General features: G+C 41.0%; 1 protein-coding gene and 1 non-coding gene across 2 annotated transcripts in view; both read left to right on the top strand.

Moving 5' to 3' along the window:
- The first annotated feature begins 1,187 nt into the window (after window positions 1–1,187).
- EIF3A (eukaryotic translation initiation factor 3 subunit A) overlaps window positions 1,188–23,098 on the top strand; it is a 29,060-nt gene continuing 7,149 nt past the window's right edge. The window contains exons 1-18 of the mRNA XM_059476741.1: window positions 1,188–1,300; window positions 4,864–5,054; window positions 5,257–5,393; window positions 7,219–7,382; window positions 8,411–8,610; window positions 9,126–9,334; window positions 9,813–9,984; window positions 10,930–11,034; window positions 11,788–11,886; window positions 12,566–12,682; window positions 13,060–13,245; window positions 15,369–15,716; window positions 15,955–16,059; window positions 17,801–17,914; window positions 18,184–18,306; window positions 19,033–19,186; window positions 20,109–20,293; window positions 21,983–22,071. Of these exons, the coding sequence (XP_059332724.1) occupies window positions 1,252–1,300; window positions 4,864–5,054; window positions 5,257–5,393; window positions 7,219–7,382; window positions 8,411–8,610; window positions 9,126–9,334; window positions 9,813–9,984; window positions 10,930–11,034; window positions 11,788–11,886; window positions 12,566–12,682; window positions 13,060–13,245; window positions 15,369–15,716; window positions 15,955–16,059; window positions 17,801–17,914; window positions 18,184–18,306; window positions 19,033–19,186; window positions 20,109–20,293; window positions 21,983–22,071 (2,747 nt within the window). The 5' untranslated portion in view covers window positions 1,188–1,251. The remainder of the gene's footprint in view (window positions 1,301–4,863; window positions 5,055–5,256; window positions 5,394–7,218; window positions 7,383–8,410; window positions 8,611–9,125; window positions 9,335–9,812; window positions 9,985–10,929; window positions 11,035–11,787; window positions 11,887–12,565; window positions 12,683–13,059; window positions 13,246–15,368; window positions 15,717–15,954; window positions 16,060–17,800; window positions 17,915–18,183; window positions 18,307–19,032; window positions 19,187–20,108; window positions 20,294–21,982; window positions 22,072–23,098) is intronic.
- LOC132076558 (small nucleolar RNA SNORA19) lies at window positions 12,239–12,371 on the top strand. The gene has a single exon (XR_009418939.1). It is a non-coding gene; the product is annotated as a small nucleolar RNA SNORA19 (small nucleolar RNA).

The raw sequence follows: 23,098 nt of genomic DNA on the forward strand, positions 1-23,098 counted from the left end.
ATGTAATCTTATTTGCAAGTTTGGATGAGCAGTGGCACCTGAACATTGGACTCCATGACCTTAAGGGTCTTTTCCAACCTAAATGATTCCAGAAATACCATTATACTGATTAGGAGAAGAAACTTCTGAAATAACTGAGATAACTAGAGGAGCATCAGAAGCTGATAAAAAATGTGTGAAGTTGTGGGAAAGGCCAGGCCTGTCCCAGCCTGGCTAGAGAACACACTAAAGGGCGGCTTGCCATATGATTTTCATGAAGTCATCAGGTACACACATTAGTAGGAAGAGATAAGACAGACGATACAAAATTGTTGTGAGGGCTTTTATAGATCCAAAAACATGGAGTGGGCTGCCCAATAGCAAACCCAGACATAAATACCAGGCAGGACACCTGCAGTCCCCATGAGAGCACAGCAGCCCCCATGAGAAGGCTGCAAGGACAGCCACTGGCTCCGGTGACATGGGCACAGCTGCCATCCTGACCTCAGATACTCACCCGACAGACTTAAATTAATTTTATGAACACAAGAAAAGCACTTGTTCAGCGCTATAAATACCTTAGTGATGACTATTTAATGCAGACTGTACTAAAACGCACGTCTGTCATGGCTTAGGAACAAAATTCCCCAATTTAGTGTTCCCATTGAAACACCCCAGACTATGCACCACTCGGTCGCGTCCCCCTCACCTCCTCTTGTGATAGGATGGAGAACAAAAAGGGAAAGATCGCGGGTTGGACTAAGAACAATTTACTAGAAGCAGATAAAGGATAGGAAAACGAACAGTAACAACAATACTAATAACAGAGTGTGCGAGAGAGGCGAACCACTCACACAGAACCTAGCGCCACCCGACCACCCCTCCGCTAAACCCCCTGATTTAAGGCTCGTTCGGACAAAGGGCTTTGTGGAGCTCGCCCCGCGCTCCCCTCACGGGCCCGATCTCCTCATGGCCCCATCTCACGATCCCTTCAGGGTCCTGGTCCCAAACCCCCTCCCGCTTTTTCCGCGATTTCCCCACGATCCCCTCCCGGTCCCGATCCCAGCGCCCCTTGGCTCCGGTGCCGGTCCTGGCGCCGGCCCGCGCGCGCGCCGGGCGGGGTTTCCGCTTCCGCCGCCGCGGCCGTGGCGGCGCGCGCGGGCCCCTTTCCCTCCCCTTCCCCTGGCGTTCCCTCCCTTTCCGGCCGCGCGTGCCGCCTGGCTGGAGCTCGGAGCCGCCGCCGCCCCGTGAGGAGCCGCCGCCGCCGCCATCATGCCGGTGTACTTCCAGCGGCCCGAGAACGCCCTGAAGCGGGCGAACGGTCAGTGCGGGCCGCGCCCACACACACACACACACAGCGCCGGGTCGCCTCCCGCTCCGTTCCCCGGCTCCCGGCCGCGCCCGCCTCGGGACCCCGCGGCCGGGCCCGCCCGGGAGAGCCCACCCGGAATCCCCCGGCGCTTGAGCGGAGGCCGCCCGGGAGCGCCTGCCCGGGAGGGAGCGGGCGGTGCGGCGGCGGCGCGGGGAAAGGGCCGGGCAGGGCCGGCGCGGCCGCGCCGCATGGCGGAGGGGAGGCAGGCCCGGCGGGCGCGGGGAGCGGGCCCGGCCCCGCCTCCGCTCCCCTGGGCCCCACGGCCGCCTCCGGGCGCAGGGGGAGCCGGGGCTGGCACGGCCTCAGCCTGCCGGCCTGGCCATGAGCGGGCCGGAGCGCGCTGCCCTGCCCGGCCGGGCTGAGCGCACACGCGGGCTCGTTCGAGGCCCCTGTGGGCACCGTGTGCTGTGTCCCGTCCTTCGCGTGACTCCGGCGAGAACGCAAATGGTGAAACTCCCTCGCTGCCGCACAGGCTGGTAACGCTGGTTTGCCTCTGGAAGACCGACCTAGGGAGACAATTCAGCGCTGTAGCCGTTGCTTGCTGGACTGGTTATATTTATCAGCTGGCTCATTTCGGGCCAAACATGTGGCTTTGACGCTTCTGTTTTTTATAGTATCCTATTTTAAGCCCTTAGCGAGACCATTTAGACTGATCATTGTCACAGGGCTAATCGAAAGATGACACTTAAAGACATCCACAACTTAGGGATGATTTATGGGCCTTTAAATGACAGCAGGAGAGGCTGTATGGTCTGGGGACTCTGCATTATTATTAAAGTACTTAGTGTAACAAGAAAATGTGGAAGTACTGCACATCCTCAAGATTTTTAATCAAAAATTCATTGTAAAAATCTTTCCCACAAAGATAAAATGATCAAAGACAAAATCAGCTTCAGTCAGCGTTCAAGGATGAAGATGTGTTGTATCAGTCCTTTCACTGGAAAAGATGCACGTACCATAATATATAAATTTTATTTATATTTGCAAATGCTTGGGTAGAGGAAGTGGCATTTGGTGTGCAAGTCACATTTCTGGAATATTGACTTTAAGCTGCTCATTATTATTATTATTGATGCTTTCCTGGAATATAAGTTCACATTTCTTATAGTGCTGCAATTCAGCTAAGTTGTGTTGAAGTGAAGGAGTGGAACTGCAGGGGGTGTTCTCCAGACAGATGCTGGCAATCCTGAATTTCAGTGGGCTGAATGGAAAACATGACAAGCAGTGTCACATCTTACAAACTGCAGGGGCTCAATCTAACCACAGCCAAGCATATTAAAGGGTGGAAAGTCGTACCTAAGGCAGATTGTGTGTTGCAGGAAGCAGTTTAATGTTAAACTGGCATTTTTAATGGGGACATTCAGTGCAGTTTTCAGAGTTTCAGTGTGTGTTTTATAAGGCTCAAGTGAGCATTAGAAGCACTTCATGTTCTCAGCGACTTCAACATACAGAGGTGATGTTTGGAAATGCAAAGAGCATGAAGAATTTTAAGTATATACAGACATGTAAGAAAAGTGTTTTTATAATTGATTAATGTAGGTCAAGGCAAACCCTCAGCTATTGTTGTTATTTGGCATTGCTTTGTACTCAGGCATGTAATGCAACTTTAAGGAGTGTTTTATTGTTGCATATAACAGCCTGCTCACTGTTAGAGATACTGTAAAGCACTTGACATCTTTGTCACCTCTTGTGGTGACATGTTTTCTCAGATTGAAAACTGAGCTTAATTCAGGATTTAGGGTTAGCAGCAGTGAGTTGATGTGTATCAGCTGGTTCTTGACCACTCAGCTTCAGTTGCTACTCTGGATACCTGTTAGCATTTTAAGAAGTATAAAAGTACAAAAAGAAGGTAACTCTTACAGCTGCTTATGGACTCAGCTTTACAGTTCATATGTTACAGATCTGAGTTTCCATAAGTTACAGTTCCTACTGCAAAGCTTGGCATTGTGTGCTGTATTTGATTCTTCAGGTTCATTTTGTGCTTTTACTGAAGTGTCTCTTAAATTAGCCTTAATTATTTGACTTACTTGTAAGAACCTGCTTGGCCAGAGTTAATTAAAAGTTTCAAAACAACATAAATTAATTTTGTGCTTTGTCCAGTTGGTTATCGACCACTGAGCGCTGTGCTTGGAGTGCCCTGGTATTGTTGCAGGATCAAACTTGCCTTTCAAGTTTATTTTCATAAATAAAGTGTAAAGCTCAACAGTAATTGTCTCAAAAGCAGCTCTGAGATAGAATAGCAGTGTAAATTATGGGATGGAGGGTAGCTTTATTAAAATTCCCCTGGTGACTAAAGTACTGCTGGGCACTGCCGCACCGTAACTTTGATTATCTGCAGTTGTATCAGGTGCTTTCTCTAGACAGGAGTTTGCTCATCTTCTGCCAGCTCAGTATTTACATAAACTGACCCATGAATATGAGCTGTTGTGGTCCTTAAATTAAAACCACTCTGCTGCTTTCAGTCTAAACCTTTTGCCATGTTTAACTTCAAATTTGAGGTTCCAAAACTTGGAAGCTGTCTGACATCTGAGCCCCTGGAGCAGGCCCCTACTTCAATAATTTCTGCCATTATTTCTTTAGGAATGAGTGCTTTCCAGGGTACTTCATGGCACTACTGACTCCACCCTCAGCCTTTAAGAACAGGCATATTTCCCACTGGCTGTGCTTGACCTTCCTTATCTTTTAAACCTGTTTGCTTCCTATTCTGTGTGTTCATTTCTCCTGCTGTTCTGCAGTGCAGAGTACATTCAGAGCAGGGTCTGTGTGGATGTGGGTCTCTGCCTCAGTGTTTCCAGTGGGTGCTTTGCTGTGTTTTGTGCAAGGCAGAATGTGTGGGATGTCAGAGGTGGGAGTTGCTGTGATGCTGAGAGCTCCTGTTAATAACAGCAGCTGCTTAGGGATGAGTAAATGGGGCACTGGTTTCAGCAGCAAGGCTGATCTGAAAAGTATCTGACCTTTCAACTGAACTGCAGCAGCTTTTGATGTAACTTCTGTAAACTGAAGTGCTAAACCACTCAGGAGTTAAAAACAACAAATGAACAACTTTGCTGAAGAAGTTTCTTCCTTCCTCCCTCCCTCCCTCACCTGAGAGCAGTACATTCAGTCACATTTGTGGTATGTTTTGTACCTTGTTAAATGCCCATGGTAGGTGCTGTACCCACAAGCCTCCTGGTGGGTATTCCTTGTCCTTGATGAAACCAGGATGGTTAAAACTGGATGTGTGCATTCATACACATTCATGTGTATGAAGTGCTCAGTCATGCCTGGATGGATGGAGAGACAGCTCTGCTATCCTGAAATTCCCATGTAAATTTCCTGGTCAACATTTGTTTGCCAGTTATGTCATTGAATGACTGGCACTGAGTTGCCAGTGTTTTTGGTCTGGCCAACTAAATCAAACCATCAATGCACCTGGGTAGAGTTAATGAAATACTGAGTGTTTCCTGTGTTAAGCATAAAAAAAATGCATCTTCTGGTGTGCAAGTTTTTGCTAACTGGGATTTTACTTTCAGAATTTCTTGAGGTTGGCAAAAAGCAGCCTGCCCTCGATGTTCTCTATGATGTTATGAAAAGTAAGAAACACCGAACATGGCAGAAAATCCACGAGCCGATTATGCTGAAGTACCTGGAGCTCTGCGTGGATCTGCGCAAGAGTCACCTGGCAAAAGAGGGATTGTACCAGTACAAGAATATTTGCCAGCAGGTATGGCTTTTGAATTTTTATGGTATGTATTTATAGCAAGCGTGGTATCTCTCAGCTGATATAATCTAAAAGTAACTGATTTGTCCTGAATTAGGATTAACCTGCCTTTTAGATGTTCCTGGGTTTGTAGCAGTTACATTTTAAAAGATATGTTGCCTATTGTGGGTGGAAACATCTTCCCATTTTTTTGCCTTTGGTGTAGGTTAACATCAAATCCTTGGAGGATGTTGTTCGAGCCTATTTAAAATTAGCTGAAGAAAAAACAGAAGCAGCTAAGGAAGAATCCCAGCAGATGGTGCTGGACATAGAAGACTTGGATAACATTCAGACTCCAGAAAGGTGAGCTGTCTTTAAAATGTAGCAATTCACAGAAAGCATCCCTAATTTCATTCACAGTGTTGAGATATAAATGTGGTAGACTTGAAATGGAATACTAGTGGTGTTCTAGAGGTTTTAAAGGTAGGGATAAAAGCAGAAATTTTATGTTGGAAGAAATCCGGAGTAAAGAAAGCAAGCAGTAAGGAGTAGAAAATCTAGGTGCAGTGGGAGTGGTTCTGGGAGTTGGGTCACCACTTTCCAGTGTCTGCTCAGATCTGCATCTCTAGTGGTTTTGGAGAGTTTATTATGGTAAACTGATCATTACTAGTTGATGTAGAAATGCTGTTAATTATATCAGACCAATGTAATTCTTATGTGTGATAGCCTTCATTTCTTCTGACATTGTGCACATACAAACAAAAGGAAATGTTACTTTATATTTGCTTGGTTAAGTGATGAGATAATAGAAGAAAGAACATGATATGTACAGTCAAGAGAGAATTAATAGGATAGGTAATGAGAACATAGAATGGTGATAGAAATAATAAAAAAATGGAAGAAATTACTGAATATTTGTCTTATGTAGGAATAGAGTTGTAGTAGTCAAGTAATACTCATAAAAACCTGCTCTGTTTTTACATGTTAAGAGCAAAACTCTCTAGTAGAAGTTGGTTGCAAAAAAGAGGAGGTGGCAGATGTGTCTTCAATAGGGGGCAGTGCCATTCATGTTATTTCAGTGCCTGAAATTGTTACAGAGGAATCCAATAATAGTTAAACAGTGAAGATTGACTGACCTCTCTTTTCCTTGTTCTCCGTTCTGTAACAGAGGACTAGAGAATGGATCTTTTCAATCACACTTCTCCTCTAAACAAGCACAGTTTCCTTAGTGTTTTTTAGGTCCCGTTTTCTAGACTTCTCATGCTGTTTTGCTGGATTCACCTCTTGATCTTTTAGAGAAAGCACTGGTGATGTGTCGTGTTTAATAGTGTATGTAGTACCCAAGGATGCAAATTAAAACTGCAAATGGTGTAGTAGAAAAGATACAAGAGTTAAGACTTTATATTAAAAACAGTTCAAAAAGAATTTTCAAAATATAGGCTTAGGGAAGATGTTTTTTTGTGAGTTTAATATGTTGAGTGGATTGTTTAGCAGAAAGGGATCGTGTGGGACATAGCACTGAATTGGTCTCAGTGTCTTTGGAATGCTTTCCCCTGTCTTATATTCCTGTGAGGAGGGAATGAAGTTCTAAATGCAAGATTATTGTGTCTTACTTCTGGTGTATTTAATCATCTTTTTCATGTCAGAATTTGTAAAGGATTTGAAATGCTAGTGTGAGTATTCTGGTTTCTGATGTGTGCAGATGATACCACAGCATTTGTGTCACATGTCAACATGGAGTGAACTCTGGCAGCAGTGCTGGTGACTAAAAGGGAAGTGTCAGCAAGTACTAAAGTGTTTGCATTGGCACTGATACTTGCCTCTGACAGAGGTACAGGACACAGCTCCCTGCTAGGAAAGGGAAGGTGAAAATCCTGGACTTAGTTTCCTTTGAAGGATACAAGTTTCTGATGTCTTACCTCTGGAGCTTGGACATGTCAGTCATATAGGCAGTGGCAAAAGTTTGAAACTTAAAACTTTGAAATACTTATCTGCATCCTTTAAAGGAAAAGGGAGCCATCTGAGGGACCAGTTTGAAAATAAGCAATAGACCATTCAGCAGCAATCAGCTGTTCCAATTTGTCCAGACTCGTCTTAGAACCTGGTAAGAAAAATTGATGAGAAAGAATTGTAGAGAATAACCCACTTCTCTTTTTTCTCTTTCCTTACCCCACTGCCCTGACTGAAGTGTTCTTTTGAGTGCTGTAAGTGGAGAGGACACTCAGGATCGTACTGACCGCCTGCTTTTGACACCCTGGGTTAAATTTCTGTGGGAATCCTATAGACAGTGTTTGGATCTTCTTCGAAATAATTCTCGAGTAGAACGCCTGTACCATGACATTGCACAGCAAGGTAGGTGCAAAAGTTGGAAACTTGAACTGTAATGATGTGGTGTGTCCCCCTTAAGGGGAGGGGAACATCAAGATTTGTAGATGCATGTGGTCAAAAGGAACAACAAGAATCAGAGGGTCCTCGAAAGCTTACAGAGTTTAGTAGTGAATGACATGCTTGGCATGAAAATTGGTGTGTTAGTCCCAGTATAACCCCCATAATGGGTTCTGGGTAAAGGGATAGGGTGGAACAAGAGAGGGTTGAATTAAAGAAGAGGGTTAGAGAGAAAGAATGGGAGGGTAAAAGAGAGAAGTCACCAGTCCTCAGTGTTGATCCAACTGATGGGGGTGTCCTGGGGTGTACACACACCTGGGCTTGACCTTTTTATAGATGAGTTTCTCACTTGTTATGCAGATCCGTTCTCATGCTCCATCTGTTCTTCTGGACCTTTGTGGAAATGAGTTGGAGGGCTTCCAGGGTTTTGGGTGGTCTTGATCCCCCTCTACAGTCCATACTCTCTTCTTGGCCTCTTTCCTGCACTTGTGTTGTGCTTATCTCTGGAAACCAGAACAAGGACTGGTGTTTGAGAACTATGGGATTAATGACAGGGTTTTAGTCTGTGTAATATCCAGTCATTTGAAAGCTTCGTTTGACTTTACCATCTTTAGATGCCTTGAGAATTTTTGCCCCACATTTTATAAAGCCAAAACCTGAATTCATGCCATTCACAGGATTTTGTGTGCTCTTAGTTCAGACTAAAAGCTGGAATCGCTACATAAATTAGAACATTTTTAAAGAGACTTAAAGTATTCCCTTTGCTCTTTAATCTTAATTATGTGGAAACATCTTCATCTTTTGAGGTCAAGATGACAATGTGCTGCATTGTCACTTACTCATTATGTGTGACAGATTGTATCATGTTTGAGATGTCTTTTGACTGCAAATGAAGATTTTTTAAGTGTACTGATTTACATACTTAAATCCCATTTAGAAGTACCGTGAAGTCACCATTAGTGAACATTTTCCATTTCCATCATTCCTTTTTGCAGCTTTCAAGTTCTGCCTGCAGTACACGCGGAAAGCGGAGTTCCGCAAGCTCTGCGATAACCTGCGCATGCACCTGGGGCAGATCCAGCGGCACCACAACCAAAGCACAGCCATCAACCTCAACAACCCTGACAGCCAGTCCATGCACCTGGAGACCAGGCTGGTGCAGCTGGACAGTGCTATCAGCATGGAGCTGTGGCAGGTATGCACCAGGGCTCCCCATCACGCTTGGTCTGCAGCCTTTCCAGAATTTTCTCCAAGCTGTTCTTGTCTCATGGTACATGCAGCAAGGTGAAGAGAGGATAAGAGCTAAAGAATAAAATTTTAATATCTAGAATATTGAATGCTTAGTCTGGTGTTCCTGCACAGCATTTCAAACCAAGCTTTGATGGTAGAACTTTGAGAGATTTTTTGTTTGGCTCCCCACCCACCTTGGTTTGTAGCTTGAAAATCGGAATGAAACAAGTTTTCAAAAATACCAACTTCTAAGCAGATAGTTAAAGTGAATATGTCCAAATAATTTATTAAGAAGGATGTAATTTCATGTAGCTGACAAAACTTTCAGATTTAAAAGTTGTGATTGAAGATCACAGCTTTCAGTAGTATTAAATATTTTATAGTCTTATAACCTTTAATAGATTTGTATTTTTTCCATTTTTGGGATGTTGCAAAAAACTTCCTAACAATGGCGTATTTGGTTGTTTTGGGGTTTTCTAGGAAGCTTTCAAAGCAGTGGAAGATATTCATGGACTGTTTGCATTGTCAAAGAAGCCACCCAAACCACAGCTGATGGCAAATTACTACCACAAAGTCTCAACTGTCTTCTGGAAATCAGGAAATGCTCTTTTTCACGCATCCACCCTTCACCGCCTTTATCACTTATCGAGGGAAATGCGGAAGAATCTCACACAAGAGGAGATGCAGAGGTGGGGAAAGATGCTTGCTGTGATCTTAGAATCTGCTTTTAACCCCCTAGGTTCAAAAATAAACTAAATTGTACCCCAAAAGAAGCAGATGACATGTATGGCTATGAGCAGCTCTGCCTAAATTGGCCAGTACTAATTGCCTCAAAAGAAATCTAGAGCAAGGAGGATGTTTTACAAAGCTGCAGTGTAAGTATTGTCAACATTAGCATCACCTTAGTTAAGCTTCCTTCTCTTTACTGAGGAGATATGCAAGTCAATAAATATCTGGTGGTTTGTTTTCTTTTTCTCTTTTGAGTGGTGGTATTTTCCTCACAAGATTTCACTGTTTCTTCTCATGCTATAGTTGGTGTGTGCTCTGTTATTTCTGGTGTTTTTACACAGTTTTGCATCATGGATGCTCCCCATTCCTCTCTTGAACTGCTACATCCATGAACAGGAATTAGTAAGCATTCTTTTTGCACTTCTGCTTTGTCACCAGGATGTCCACTCGAGTCCTTTTGGCCACTCTGTCCATTCCCATAACCCCAGAGAGAACTGATATTGCTCGTCTCCTGGACATGGACGGGATCATCGTGGAGAAGCAGCGGCGCCTGGCCACGCTGCTGGGGCTGCAGGCGCCCCCTACCCGGGCCAGCCTCATCAATGACATGGTGGGTGCTGGGGGCCAGCTCAGCAGCTCCTCAATGCTGAGTCCTGCTCCTCCTCTGCTTAGCTGTGGGATGGAAACTTAATAGCTAAAACAGCTGTGTAGGTAATTGGAACTTAATTGCAGACTCACAAGGAGTGTTTGGAAATGGCAGTGATAATGAACACTTACAGTCTTTTATGTCACCCAAACTACGAATACTGATTTGAAACACTGGGGGGTCTGAGACATGTTAGAATCTAGAACTTTGGGGTTTTTTTCCAACTCTGAAGTGTGTACTTAACTGAACCAAGTGCTTATTTTTCTGTTTTAAATGTGTTTTGGATAAGCACAGGCCAGATGTCAAATGTTGGACCATATGGATCTAAGTGATTATGAAAACTTCCATGTGTTTAATTTGAAGGGATGTTAGATTTATCTATCCTCAGACCTCCCCTAATGTTCATGAACAAATTAGACATTAAGTAATGGGTATTTTCAGAGAATGTTTGAATTTCTTGCAGTCATTCACACTCATATCTAAAATTTAGGTTCAAAGCTCATTTTACAATTTGAATTAATTCTTTTTGCAGTACTCTTCAGTCTGCCTCAAACCCACAATTTAAGGCTTCAGAAATTTAATAATGAACAGGGATGTGTGGTTTTAGTTTGGATGTGGGCCTATGTTTGTGTAGTAGGCTTGTGTCTTAGAAATGGCTGAGGATGGTACTCTAGTCTGTTTAGATTGTTTGTTTTTTGTCCACTTTTCCATTTTTAACTACATTTAATTGATGTAGTGTAGAATTACTGTCACTGCAGTTAAGAATGTCATGAAAAATACCTAGTTTCCTTTATTAAAAACCACATCTGTTTCCTGTTTAACTTGTTGAATATGAAATTCTTAAAGCATTAACTATTGGTTAATACTGTATTTATATTGAGATCTTTGGAATTTTTTTGTTGACTGTAGGTCAGGTTCAATGTAGTGCAATATGTTGTCCCAGAAGTGAAAGAACTTTACAATTGGCTTGAAGTAGACTTTCACCCCCTCAAGTTGAGTGCCCGTGTCAGCAAGGTAAGGTTTTTGTAGCTCTTTTGTGTGTAGTAATTGGTCTTGACTAATAGTCTGTTTTTTCAATATTGATTTGTGGTAAATATCAACCAGCTGTTGCCTGATTTTTCAGTAGTAGCCTTATTTGGTGAAGTTCCATCACCATGACATGTGCACAGGTCACTGAAATAGAATGAAAATTCACTCAGGTCTTTTGGGTGCTATTCAGAGGGCTCCATAAAAGTGCAGAGTTTTGGGAATGTGTCAGAAGGTTTTGTTGGTGGAGATGATACTGAGTTAATTTTGTTTAAAGGTGCAAAATAAGAATACTGTGTGCACACGTGGGCACATGCTGGCAAGTGGGTTGTATGCTAAGTGGAAAGATGAACCAATGACTGGTTTTACTATTAAAAGGTAGAGTGTTGGGAGGTAGAATAATGTGAGAGCTGTTGATTAGATTAGTGTAAATTCTGCAGCTGATGAAGCACATCATGTTCTTTTTCTTTGATAGTGGGAACAAAGATATTTGAGGTGCTAAAAAGAACTTGAAGGTAAATTAGCAGTGTGGTAAATGTTGCCAGTACTGTCAGTCGCCTTCATACAAAAACTGTCAGCTCTCCTTTGTAACTGTAAGTGTTCTGATCAAAGGATGCACTTCAGTAAAAAGGATCTGGACAGAAGTGCTCTTGTTTTAAGAGTGTAAACCAGAAATGTAACTTTAATGGTGAAGTTTGTACAGGTCAATGCAGATAGAGTAACTTTTCAGGCTTTTGATAGGTTCTGAACTGGGTGAAGGACCAAGCTGAGAAGGAGCCTGAGCTGCAGCTGTACATTCCTCACCTGCAAAACAACACCATCCTTCGCCTTCTGCAGCAGGTATGAGTAAAGATAGTGTATGTTCCTAAGTATACATAAGTTAGAATTTGCTTTGGAGGAAGATTAGGTTGGAAACTTTAATGCCGAAATAATTTTTCTTTCTTTCAAATAGAAGACTGTTTGACTTTCAAACACATTTTTATGATATATAACCCATATCTTCAGTTTGTGCATAATTTAAATACAGCTATAGTAGCTATACTTGATAGTGGGGTACAGTGGTGTAGTAATCCTCTCTAGATTTTCTTCATTACTTCTCTTTGGAGTAATGTCAGGGAGGGAAGTCTTTCACTTTGGTTTTTAGTTTCTTTTTTTTTAAATTGCATTTGTATCTTAAGGTTTTTTTTATAAAATGCACATTTCATTGACCTGCTTTCATTACCAGTGATGAGCAGTGTTATTTCTGGTGTGCTAAAGAAATAGTTGAAGGCTAATTAGCAGCATAGCTGGATGTAGTTACTGCTGCCAGTCTCCTTCATACAAAGCAGCCATTCAGGAATGGGGTTTAATCTGAATACAGTACAGAAACAGAATCCTCAAACAGTATTTGCAACTACGTTCGTGTGTATACATTCATTTGTTGACAATTTAGCGAGTTAACTTTAAGGCCTGTACAACAACTTTTACTTGTGATTTCTTATTATTGAGGAAAAATACTGATGTTTCTGTTCACATTCAGGTGGCCCAGATTTATCAAAGCATTGAGTTTGCTCGGCTGTGCACCCTGGTTCCCTTTGTGGATGCCTTCCAGCTGGAGCGCTGTATCGTGGATGCAGCCAGGCATTGTGACCTACAGGTGAGGGCTGTGAAAGACTTTGTGTCGTGTCTGGGGTCATGTGTATTGCATGTGATAAAAAGGAACTGCTTGACAATGTGGAGGAAGAGACAAGAGTGATTTGGCTTTCAGTGCTAACTTCATTGAATCATTGAAAGTTCAGCCTCTTCCAATGATTTTGGTTCTGTTGTTTGGGTTTTTTTTTTCTAAACCATAGAAATAAACCTTCATTGACATTGCTCTTTTTCTCCTACTAATTTGAGTGGTATAGCAACATTTTTTTAAAGTTATTTCTGCTTAGAGCTTCTGTTGACTCGTGGAGATCATAAGCAGGACAACAGAGAAATTGTTCAATAAAAAACAATCCTTTCTCTTCCTGTTTTTCTATTTTTGCAAAGGTTCGCCTTGATCACACAACCCGGACACTGAGTTTTGGTTCAGATTTGAATTACTGTACTAGAGAGGATGCTCCCCTGGGCCCTCAGCTGCAGAGCATGCCTTCTGAGCAGATCAGAAACCAGCTGACTGCCATGTCCTCAGCTCTGGCTAAGGCTCTTGCAGTCATTAAGCCTCCTCACTTAATGGTAAGTCGTTTAAAGTCTTAGGAGAGTGTTGACAAAGCTTATATTTCAATGAATGTGTTTTCTCAGATTAGACATACATTTTACTTTCCTTTTTTTCCGCTTAGTGCTAATCAGTTTTTTTGTGCTTTTAAAGAAGTCATTCTTAAAAGCACTCAGCTAGTTGTTTCTGGTCATAATCAAAATATGACAAAATGTACACAAGAGGCCTGAGTTTAAAATTTCCAGTCTTGAAAATACCTGGTTTAGGATATAACAAATAATAACTGATAATATGTGAGCCTACAGAACTAGGATTTGTTTAAAGTTTTGCATACATTTTTGGAAATCCAAGAGCCTGCTTCATTTATTCTTCCTGGAGAAACTGTTGTTGTGAAAAACCTGGAATGCAGCTTTATAGAACCAAACATCCCACAGCTCAAGAGCTGACCTGTCTTTGTCACTTCTTTTCCTCCTCCCTGGGGCTCTTGGCTTCAAGGTCAGACTCACATTTCAGGTTTTCCAGTGCTCTGTAGCAGCAAGGTGTAAATCAGTCTCAGATTTCCAACACGCTTTGGTCGTGGCAAATTAAACCTTCACTTCTTTTACTAGAGCAGTAATTTTTTCATTTGTTTCAGGTTTATGAAAGATTTCAAATTAGATATTTGTTCCATAGGGAAAAAAAGGCTTATAGCAGCATGTCTATGTTAGATTCTCTACAGATTGAAATACTAAGTGATATTCTTAAAATCTAAATGCAGAACATAGAACTGTATCATGGCACCCAATGCTCACTTTATTATGTTAGCTTGAACATACATTAGTGATTTTATAGTGTTTAAGATAAAAATATTTTTATACAGGTTTTCCCTTAAAAATATTTGATTTGTGATGGGTATTAGATTTTTATTTTGAAAGAAAAAACATGCTTTAACTATACATTTGTGGATAGAAATGGCAATTAGTCTTGGACTTGACATGTAAGTACAGTTAGTAGCTGAATTAAACATAAATCCTCCTCATTTAACTCATTAGTGGTCATTACACTTGTAAAATTGGAGAACAGTATCAAGGTTAATATCAATCTGTGATGTTAGAGAAGCTACAGAACAAGTTGATATCCTTTTTTTCCTTCACTATTCAGGTCAAAACCTTCCATTTTTGTCAGTTGCTTAAAAGCTTTTAATTTGTCACATTTCTAATAATTCACAAAGCCATTAAATTTGTCTAAAGCTTTTTACTTTGGTGTTTCTGGCCCCTCCAATTAGCTTTGAATGTGTGCAAATCTGCAGGAAAGTATGGATGTTTCAGTGTTTTTGCTGAGTGCCCTAGAAGTGACAGGTTACTAAAAATACCCCGTGTGTGCTCACATTTCAGGAGTAGCATGGCTGGGGGAGTGTGGGAGCTGATTTGGGCTGAATGCTTGGCTGGACTCATGGAAATGGGCAGCTCCCTGAGCTGGCACAGTGACACCTCCTTGTGTGTACAGCATGAATGTCCACCAAGAACTGTGGGGTGCTCTGGGCAGTGCTGGGGGTGGGAAGGCTGCTTATGCAGCAGTCTGTGTTCTAGTGTCTAGTAGCCTAGTGGTTTTTATAAGGTAATGAAAATGCTTTTAAATATAATGTTTAAGTCATTGACTTGCTTTTTAATCATCTCACTGATAGTGTTTTGTGTTAATTAGGATACATTTTTCTTCTATTGGTGTGTTTGGAAAATAACAAAATTGAAAAGAATAACTTTGGTGAAATACAGTACATGTGGTGATATGTTTGTAAACATAGAGACAAACAAGATTGGCCCACACACCCATTCCAGTCAGAGATTTCAATATCAATAACATCTGGGTGTACAGTATTTTTGGACAGAAAATGCCAAATTGTGATACCCAAACCATGTTGCAGAATATTGTGTTTTACAGACAACTTTCTCCATGTGCACATGGTTCTGGGCAGTTGGCACTGCCTGGGATGCCACTTGGATGAGTGATTGCTTAGATTTGCCCCCACAGCTGTACTTCCATTCAGTTGGCAAGTTGGGAGAATAGAATTAACTTAGTGTTTTTCCTTGAGAAGCACTTGCTTTGCTTACTGCCTTTTCAAAGAAGGACTGTTTACATCATTGTCTTATTCTCAATTTCAATCCAGCAAGAGAAGGAAGAGCAGCATCAGCTGGCAGTCACTGCCTTCCTGAAGAACTCCAGGAAGGAGCACCAGCGTATCCTCGCACGCCGTCAGACCATAGAGGAGAGAAAGGAGCGCCTGGAAAGTTTGAACATCCAGAGAGAAAAGGAGGAGCTGGAACAAAGGGAAGCAGAACTGCAGAAAGTGAGGAAAGCTGAGGAGGAGAGGCTGCGCCAGGAGGCAAAGGAGAGGGAGAAGGAGAGGATCCTGCAGGAGCATGAGCAGATCAAAAAGAAAACTGTTCGGGAGCGCTTGGAGCAGATTAAGAAGACTGAACTGGGAGCCAAAGCGTTTAAAGATATTGATATTGAGGTAGGGGATTTATTGTTGCAGTGGGGAGTTATTTTGTTATTTCAGTGTTACATTGCTGGGCTACCTGAGTTTCATAGGTTTGTACTGCAACTAGTCTTACAGTCTCTCCTAAAAATGAGACAATTAAGTAAACTTTAGTTCTGGGTTTGGATAGGATCATTTTTACTTGAGGGAATAAAGACCACCTTTTGTGGGAGTTTTGTCTCCTTTTTGTATTGATAACTTTACTTGGTTGTAGGATCTTGAAGAATTGGATCCTGACTTTATTATGGCTAAACAAGTGGAACAGCTGGAAAAAGAAAAGAAGGAACTTCAGGAACGACTGAAGAATCAGGAGAAAAAGGTACAAAGTAGGAAGGGTAAAAATGTCCATACAGTTTTTTAGTGAATGTGATCTGTGTTGATACATATATGTGCATACACACACATATATAATACTGGTGTTGGAAATGTTTGAAACTCAAGAAAGGTAAATGTGTTATATACCAATTGGGTCTCTGATTTTGGTGCAAAATTTACTGTTCTGATTAATGGAGTTAATTTGAACAAGGATCCTTAAACTGGATGTGAACTGAGTCTTAGTTGGGAAGACTTGTAATTAAAAAATGTTCAAAACAGGTTAAATGTTCAGAGAAGGGGAGCCCATGACAGAGAAACAAAATTAATGATGTTAGTCCTCACTGAAAGAGAGGAAACTCCACTGCTAGAGCCCTCCTAGATGGCAGAAAAGGATCTGTCTGAAACGTGGGTAGCTATAAAAGTGTGAGAAATGTGTAGTAATAAATAGAAACTCATCACCTGGGCAAGGTGAAACTCAGCCAGGGCTTCCTGCTCTATTCAGGAATGAAACAGGGGTTCTGTGGTACAGTTGGTGACTTGGGTCACTTAAAACTGGTTTAAAGAAAAATGGCAAGTAGAAAGTGGCAGGTTAGTTAAAAAGGTTCCAGTGAGGATCTTGGACACTGCAGGCCTGTAGAGCTGTTGCTTACACTGGACAGAGGAGCAGAAAATACATTACCAGTAGAATTAGTAGTCACCTGAGTGAATGTGATCTACCTGAGAAAGTCAGCACAGCTTCTATGAAAGGAATGTTAGCAAGGGCTTCCTCTTAGAGTTCTCTGAAGCTGTCAAGGCAAACATGAGCAAGGCTGATCTGATGGGTGCAACTAAGTTTGATTTCAAAAAAAAGCTTTTTCCAAAGCTCTTCACAAAAAACCCCAACTTAGTAGTGTGACAAAAGGAAGTCTTTGAATTATGTTCTGGTTAGATAGATTAAAAAACTTCATAGAGGGAAAGCTGGGGAAAGAATCCCTCTCCCTTTGGCTTTGCATATTAAACGATGGACTTCAAACTTAACATTCTTTGCCAGCAGTGAGAACTTGGTGCCTCTGCATTTTGAGCGCTGTCTGCAGTTCTGGTCTCTTTGTTTAAAAGGATGTGGCTGAACTGAAAGTTTGTCAGTAGGCCAACAAGAATTATCAATGATGCAGATTAACTTCTGTGGGGATATTGTCTGTGTAAAATAGTTCCCCTCTGTCAGATTTCTAGAGAGAGGATGTGGTGCCAGTCTGTAAGAGTGTACCTGTTGTAAGAGCTGCTGGTGGGAGCAATTGTTCTTGCACTGCCTGCAACAGGTAGTGGAGTGAGAAGCATCAAATGAAGCCAGCAGGAGCTGTGTTCAGAGCTGTTTGTAGGTAGAAGTTTGATCTTCATGCTGTGAGCCACAGGCATGCAGGAGTTCTTTCCAAAGTACATTGTTGTATATGAAAAGCTTTGAGCTCAGGACAAGAGAGGAAACCCACTGTTTAAAATATAAAAATACTTTTAACACAGGAAATGCTGGGAGCTGAAAATGGATGATGCTGAGAGAGAATTTGATGTGCCTGTCTCCCTTCCTGCATCCTTGCCTGGGAGTACACTTAGTTGCAGTGGTAGAGGCAGGTTTTTGGTTAGGCTGACCTTAGATGGTCCAGTGTGGTTTTTGCTATTTTGCCATAACATATCAGCTATATTGGAGAAGTCTCCAGAAATCAGGGGTTTATGTGTGCATTATCTCACACTAAAGATGTGTTGTTTTTATTCAGATTGACTACTTTGAGAGAGCGAAGCGCTTGGAAGAAATTCCATTAATAAAGACTGCCTATGAGGAACAAAGAGTGCATGATATGGAGCTGTGGGAGCAACAGGAAGAAGAAAGGGTAAGAATTTTTTGTTCAGTTGATAAAGTGCATTAGCAATGCATGAAAAATAGTGGTATTTGCACTGTTTTCTTTTTCCAAAAAATAAAGATTGAAGTCTTTACACAAATTCACAAATTGTTAGCTTTGTGATTTCACTGTTTTAGTGGACAGCAATTTCTTCTGTCTTTGCTTTGAATGAGGAAGAGAAAATTTCACCTTCTAGTGGCTGGGGTAGATTGAATCCAAATGTATAGTGAAGTTATACTTTGTGTATTTTCTGTTTTCAGATCACCACCCTGCAGCTGGAGCGTGAGAAAGCCCTTGAGCACAAGAGCAGACTCTCCAGGATGTTGGAGGATAGAGATTTATTTGAAGCCAGGCTTAAGGCATCACGACGAACAGTTTATGAGGTACATGAGATGTGGCATTGCTAACAAAGTACACCCCTAAAGTGAGGAGCTAAAACTGATTCTTCATCAAACTAGAAACAAATTAGTATTTAAAATGGTTCAGAACTGTGGAATTGCTTCTTTTCTGCTTTGTCTTTTAAATTGAATTCCTTGTACCTGTTCCTAGGTAGTATCATTCAAAGTTTTTGGCAGTTTCTGGCATAGCTAATATGAAAAATAAAAGAGGGGTGAATTGTTTATTTCATTACACGTATTAGTAAGGGATCACTGGGTGTCATATAGGCAGGCAGCTGTATCTGCCTGTTTATAGCTTTGAGTATTTGGCTATGTGACAGTAAAAACTGGCTTTACCAAAAAAAAAGCAGAAGAGGTGTTATGTTAATATAAATTAGTAACTGCATATGATTCTTTGCAATAATAGGGAAAATTTTGGGTAATGTGTTTTGGGTACAGATAAATTATTATTTAGGCAATTCCTTTCTGAAAAAGCAGGACTAATACCGTACATGATGATTTGTTTGTGTCTTTCTTCTATGCTAGAGTATATTCTTTTATACAAAATCAACTACAGAAGAGTTTGGCATGCCAAACGGCTCATTTTTCAATGGAACAAAATTAACGTTGCAGTTGTTCTGAGTTTCTGTGTAGCTTTATTTACCAATTGTGTAACTGCCTAGCTCTCAGACATTACAGTGTGGTGTTCTGAGGTGTTTGTTGGCATTTCAGGATAAACTGAAGCAGTTCCAGGAGCGGTTGGCAGAGGAGCGGCGGAACCGTCTGGAGGAACGCAAGAAGCAGCGCAAAGAGGAGAGACGCATCACTTACTACAGGGAGAAGGAGGAGGAGGAGCAAAGGCTACGGGAGGAGCAGCTGCTTAAAGGTGGCATTGAGAATCCTTCATCCTTTGCATCCTTGAACCTTCCCATTTTGTAACACAGCTAGTGTCTGGTTTTCCTGTTTCATGAGTTTGGAGAAAGTCTTTCCAACTTCCAGTTGTTGCACCTTCCTTGCTTACCTGTGCAGCATAGACAGGAAGGTAAAGCTTTGTAGCTCCTAGACGTGAGTGAAGGAGGAGATAAAGTAAGGGAGGCTAATGAAAAAACGAGTCTTTGATTTTAGCCTATAGTTGGAGTTCTGGCCACTTGTTTGTGCACATCTTAAAGAGACAAGAACATTGGTGTCAGATCAAGAGCTCCAAAATTGTAAACGACTCACATCCTTTGTGAATTGTTGTGTCTGATAGCCCTAACAGCCTGTTTCAGGACTTTAGAGGAGAAGATGTGATTGGCAAACTGCAGGATGAATTTCTGCCCTATTTGTCAGTTGGAGGTTGAAGATTTTATGCTTCAGAGCTCATCACAACGCAGTATTTAAAAAAACAAACAAAACCAGAAGTGGCCATGAATATCAAATTTCTGACACTCTTAGCTGATTTTTTTTGTTTGACTTTTTCTAAAGGAGGGATTCTCTGCTATGTTTGAGGTAGTTGCTGATATCTTGGTTGCTACAGTTAGAGTATGTACATTGAATTAACATACATGTATTGGAACTTCTTTCTTGCTAGTTGTTCAAGATGTCTCATTAATGGATGTATCTTTTCCTATTGCTTTTGAGTTAGACGACTTGCAGAAAACAGGTTCTGTGGTTAGCTAAACACATCACACAAAATGCTTCTATTTTTAAGTGTTTATTTTTTATAGAGTCCAAGGGGAGAGATTGTGTTGTGGAGCCCCTCTGTGGATACAGCAAAGCAACGGAATTTGTGTGGGTAACAAGTTCTCTGTGTGTCTCCAACTGTGCAGAGCGCGAGGAGAAGGAGCGCATCGAGCGCGAGAAGCGCGAGCAGGAGCAGCGGGAGTACCAGGAGAGGGTCAAGAAGCTGGAGGAGCTGGAGAAGAAAAAACGGCAGAGAGAAATGGAGATCGAGGAGAGAGAGCGCCGCCGAGAGGAGGAGAGGAGAGGGCTGGATGACCCATTCTCAAGGAAGGTGGGTAATTCCTGCAGGTTTGTTTCTTTCTGACTGCTCCTTCTTCAGTAGTTTATTTGAAATAAGGTGTCAGCATTGCAAAGTCATAGGTTAGTTTATTTATTTATTTATTAAGTTATAATGTGAGTGGCTAATTTAATAGTTAAATTACTGTCACTTAGTTTCAGCTCACCATCAGGATCTGGAATCTCTAGTTTAGCAATAAAGTAAAATAAATTACTTTGAAACTAAGATATCCAAGCTGTTTGAAAACTAAATTAATAAAGACTAAAATGAATATTGGACAAAATTTTCTTTAATGCAAAAAGAAGGAAAACTGTTGGAAGCAAGTGCAGCAACTCATGCAAAAGTCAGAAATTCAAGTGGATATTGAAGGAAAATTCCCTCCAGATTAAACATAAAAGCATAGTTTTGTATTTTATAAGAAATATGCAATAACATAAACCCAAGATGTGTGTGCAACTTTCTCTTTACAAATATAACTTTGGTTGGGAGAATGTGTTACCCAACCCAACAAGAAATAAAACAACAAAATTATTTGGAAATGTTTAATGGTTTAAAAGAATGCAGCTAAGTACCATAAGCCTTCTACACTCCCACTTTTTTAGAACTTACCTTTCAAGAGAACTAGTTTTAAATTTCATCCCCCACAGCCTTTCTCTTTGTTTAATACATATTTCATTGAGGAACACTATGAAGATAAGTTATCAGCTTGTATAAATTGTTTTGACAGTCTGTCAAGTAAATAATCATGATGGGTATTTTTCACATAAGAGGTCTTGGGTACTTGATTACATGGAAAAGCTGCCTCAGGTTCTGAGAGAGATCCCTGTACCACTCCAGAAATTCCATTTGCAGTTTTGGGATTCTTTGCTCACTGTTGGTTTTTGGAGTAATTTCAAAAGAATTTAAGGAGACAAAGTAGTGGATATACAAGATCTTGGTTAAGCTGTATTGACAAATAAAAGCACTTTTCAAAGAGGGGTTTAAAACTGGAATACCCTTCTTATAAAGAGGTTGTGTGATTATGTGAAATCAGGTATTTAGGATGGTTTGGATAACTAGTTCCGGAATTAAGGCATAAAAATCCATTTAAATGATTTGTCTGGCAATGGAGAGAGACACTTTATTTTTAAAAAATACAGATTGATTATTGGTCTGCCTTGCAACCTGTGGGAATCACTAATACCTCATCTCTTCTGTGCACTGAGTAGTGGGAACAAAATTGTTCTTGCTACAGAGAGCTTTCAGTGTATTCAGTTACATTTCCTGATGAGATCAGAAAGCACAAAAGCAAATAATTACTTAGGTTCATTCCTGTTGTATAAAGGCCCAGGAAAAGTTTAACTGTTAAAATATCTCTTTTGTGTCAACAGGTAGTGGCTGTGGCTGACTGTAGCTGTTGTTCAATTGTTCATACACTTCTCATAAACTTTTTAGTGTATTTGCATACATCCTTCCCTGCCTGTGAAGTGTGTGGCACAAGGGGAACCATGTTTGTTTGAACTACAGCAGAAACAATAAAGTCAGTTCAAGCCACACTTTAGTTACTCAAAACTCGTAATAGTTGTGTTCTGCAGTGTGGCAAGTGAGTTTTTATGACATAACATGCTCAAGAGTGAATTATATGTTGAAAATCTTAGTTTTACACATTCAAAGAGAATGTTCATAATTTCTCTTGGCATGCAGGAATCTCGTTGGGGTGACAGGGAGTCAGAAAGCTCTTGGAGAAGAGGAGGGGAGCCGGAATCTGAATGGCGTCGAGCACCAGTGGAGAGGTAATCAGGGCTTACCAAGCCCCAGTTACATTGGATCAATAGAAGTTTCCATTTTGGTGCTAAAGCTGCATTAACTGAGTCATATCTCATGCCTCTGCATCTCTGAAAGTTACCTTCTATTAAAAAGTTGCTTTGTAAGGATCTTGGAATGAGAGAGAGGTTTTATCTTGGAACCATGCTCAGATAACATTCCTGTTTTATGTGGCTTAGATATGTGAAGGCAAGCAGACACCTTCTGTGTGTGATAAACAATTTGCTTCCTTGGATTCCTTTTTAAATTAACAACTTCTCTCCCACTCAAACATTGGTGTCAGTTCTGTAAATACAGAATGGAGAAGAATGACAAGCAAGTACAGTGTTCCTGGATGATGAAATTCTGAGATTTTCCATTTAGAAAATTGATAGTAACTGTGCAACTCCCAGAGCAGAAAAAACACATGCCATAAATTAAACTAAGTTCTGAAGAGCTGTATTGAACAGGGAGGGATAGATTTCTGAAGGAAGAATATTATGAATGTACTTTGAACTTCAAAAATATTAAAAAAATCCACACTTGTTACCATTTATTGTGGATATGTTCACTAATAATGAAAACTGTTTATACAGTTGTAGAAAACAAGATTTTTAACATTTGTCTGTTTTTCTGCTTCACATCAGGATGAACTGTAGCTAAAAATATTTCTGATGGTGCACATCTAGTTGTTCTTAAAAGCCTGTGCTGATGGAGATAACACTGCTGATTCCAATTGGCAGTATGTTTTATTGTTTAATTAGCCTTGCAGGTAGATAGGTTTTTGTAAATGTCTAACCCTAATTTCCAGTACAGCAATTTAAATCCATTACTGCTTGCTCTGACTCCAGTGGAAGCAAGTTTATTGACTCTTTCTCTCTCTAGTAATTTCTTATAATGTTTTAGAAGGGCATGATCTCTATAAACAAAATGGAATTCCATCTTTCCTTAAAAGCTGTGTTGCCATTCTTGGTAGTGATCCACTTTGTCATGAACTGCAGAATCTAACAATTGGAT

Source organism: Ammospiza nelsoni, chromosome 8 (assembly GCF_027579445.1).
Source record: "Ammospiza nelsoni isolate bAmmNel1 chromosome 8, bAmmNel1.pri, whole genome shotgun sequence".
Classification (NCBI taxonomy): domain Eukaryota; kingdom Metazoa; phylum Chordata; class Aves; order Passeriformes; family Passerellidae; genus Ammospiza; species Ammospiza nelsoni.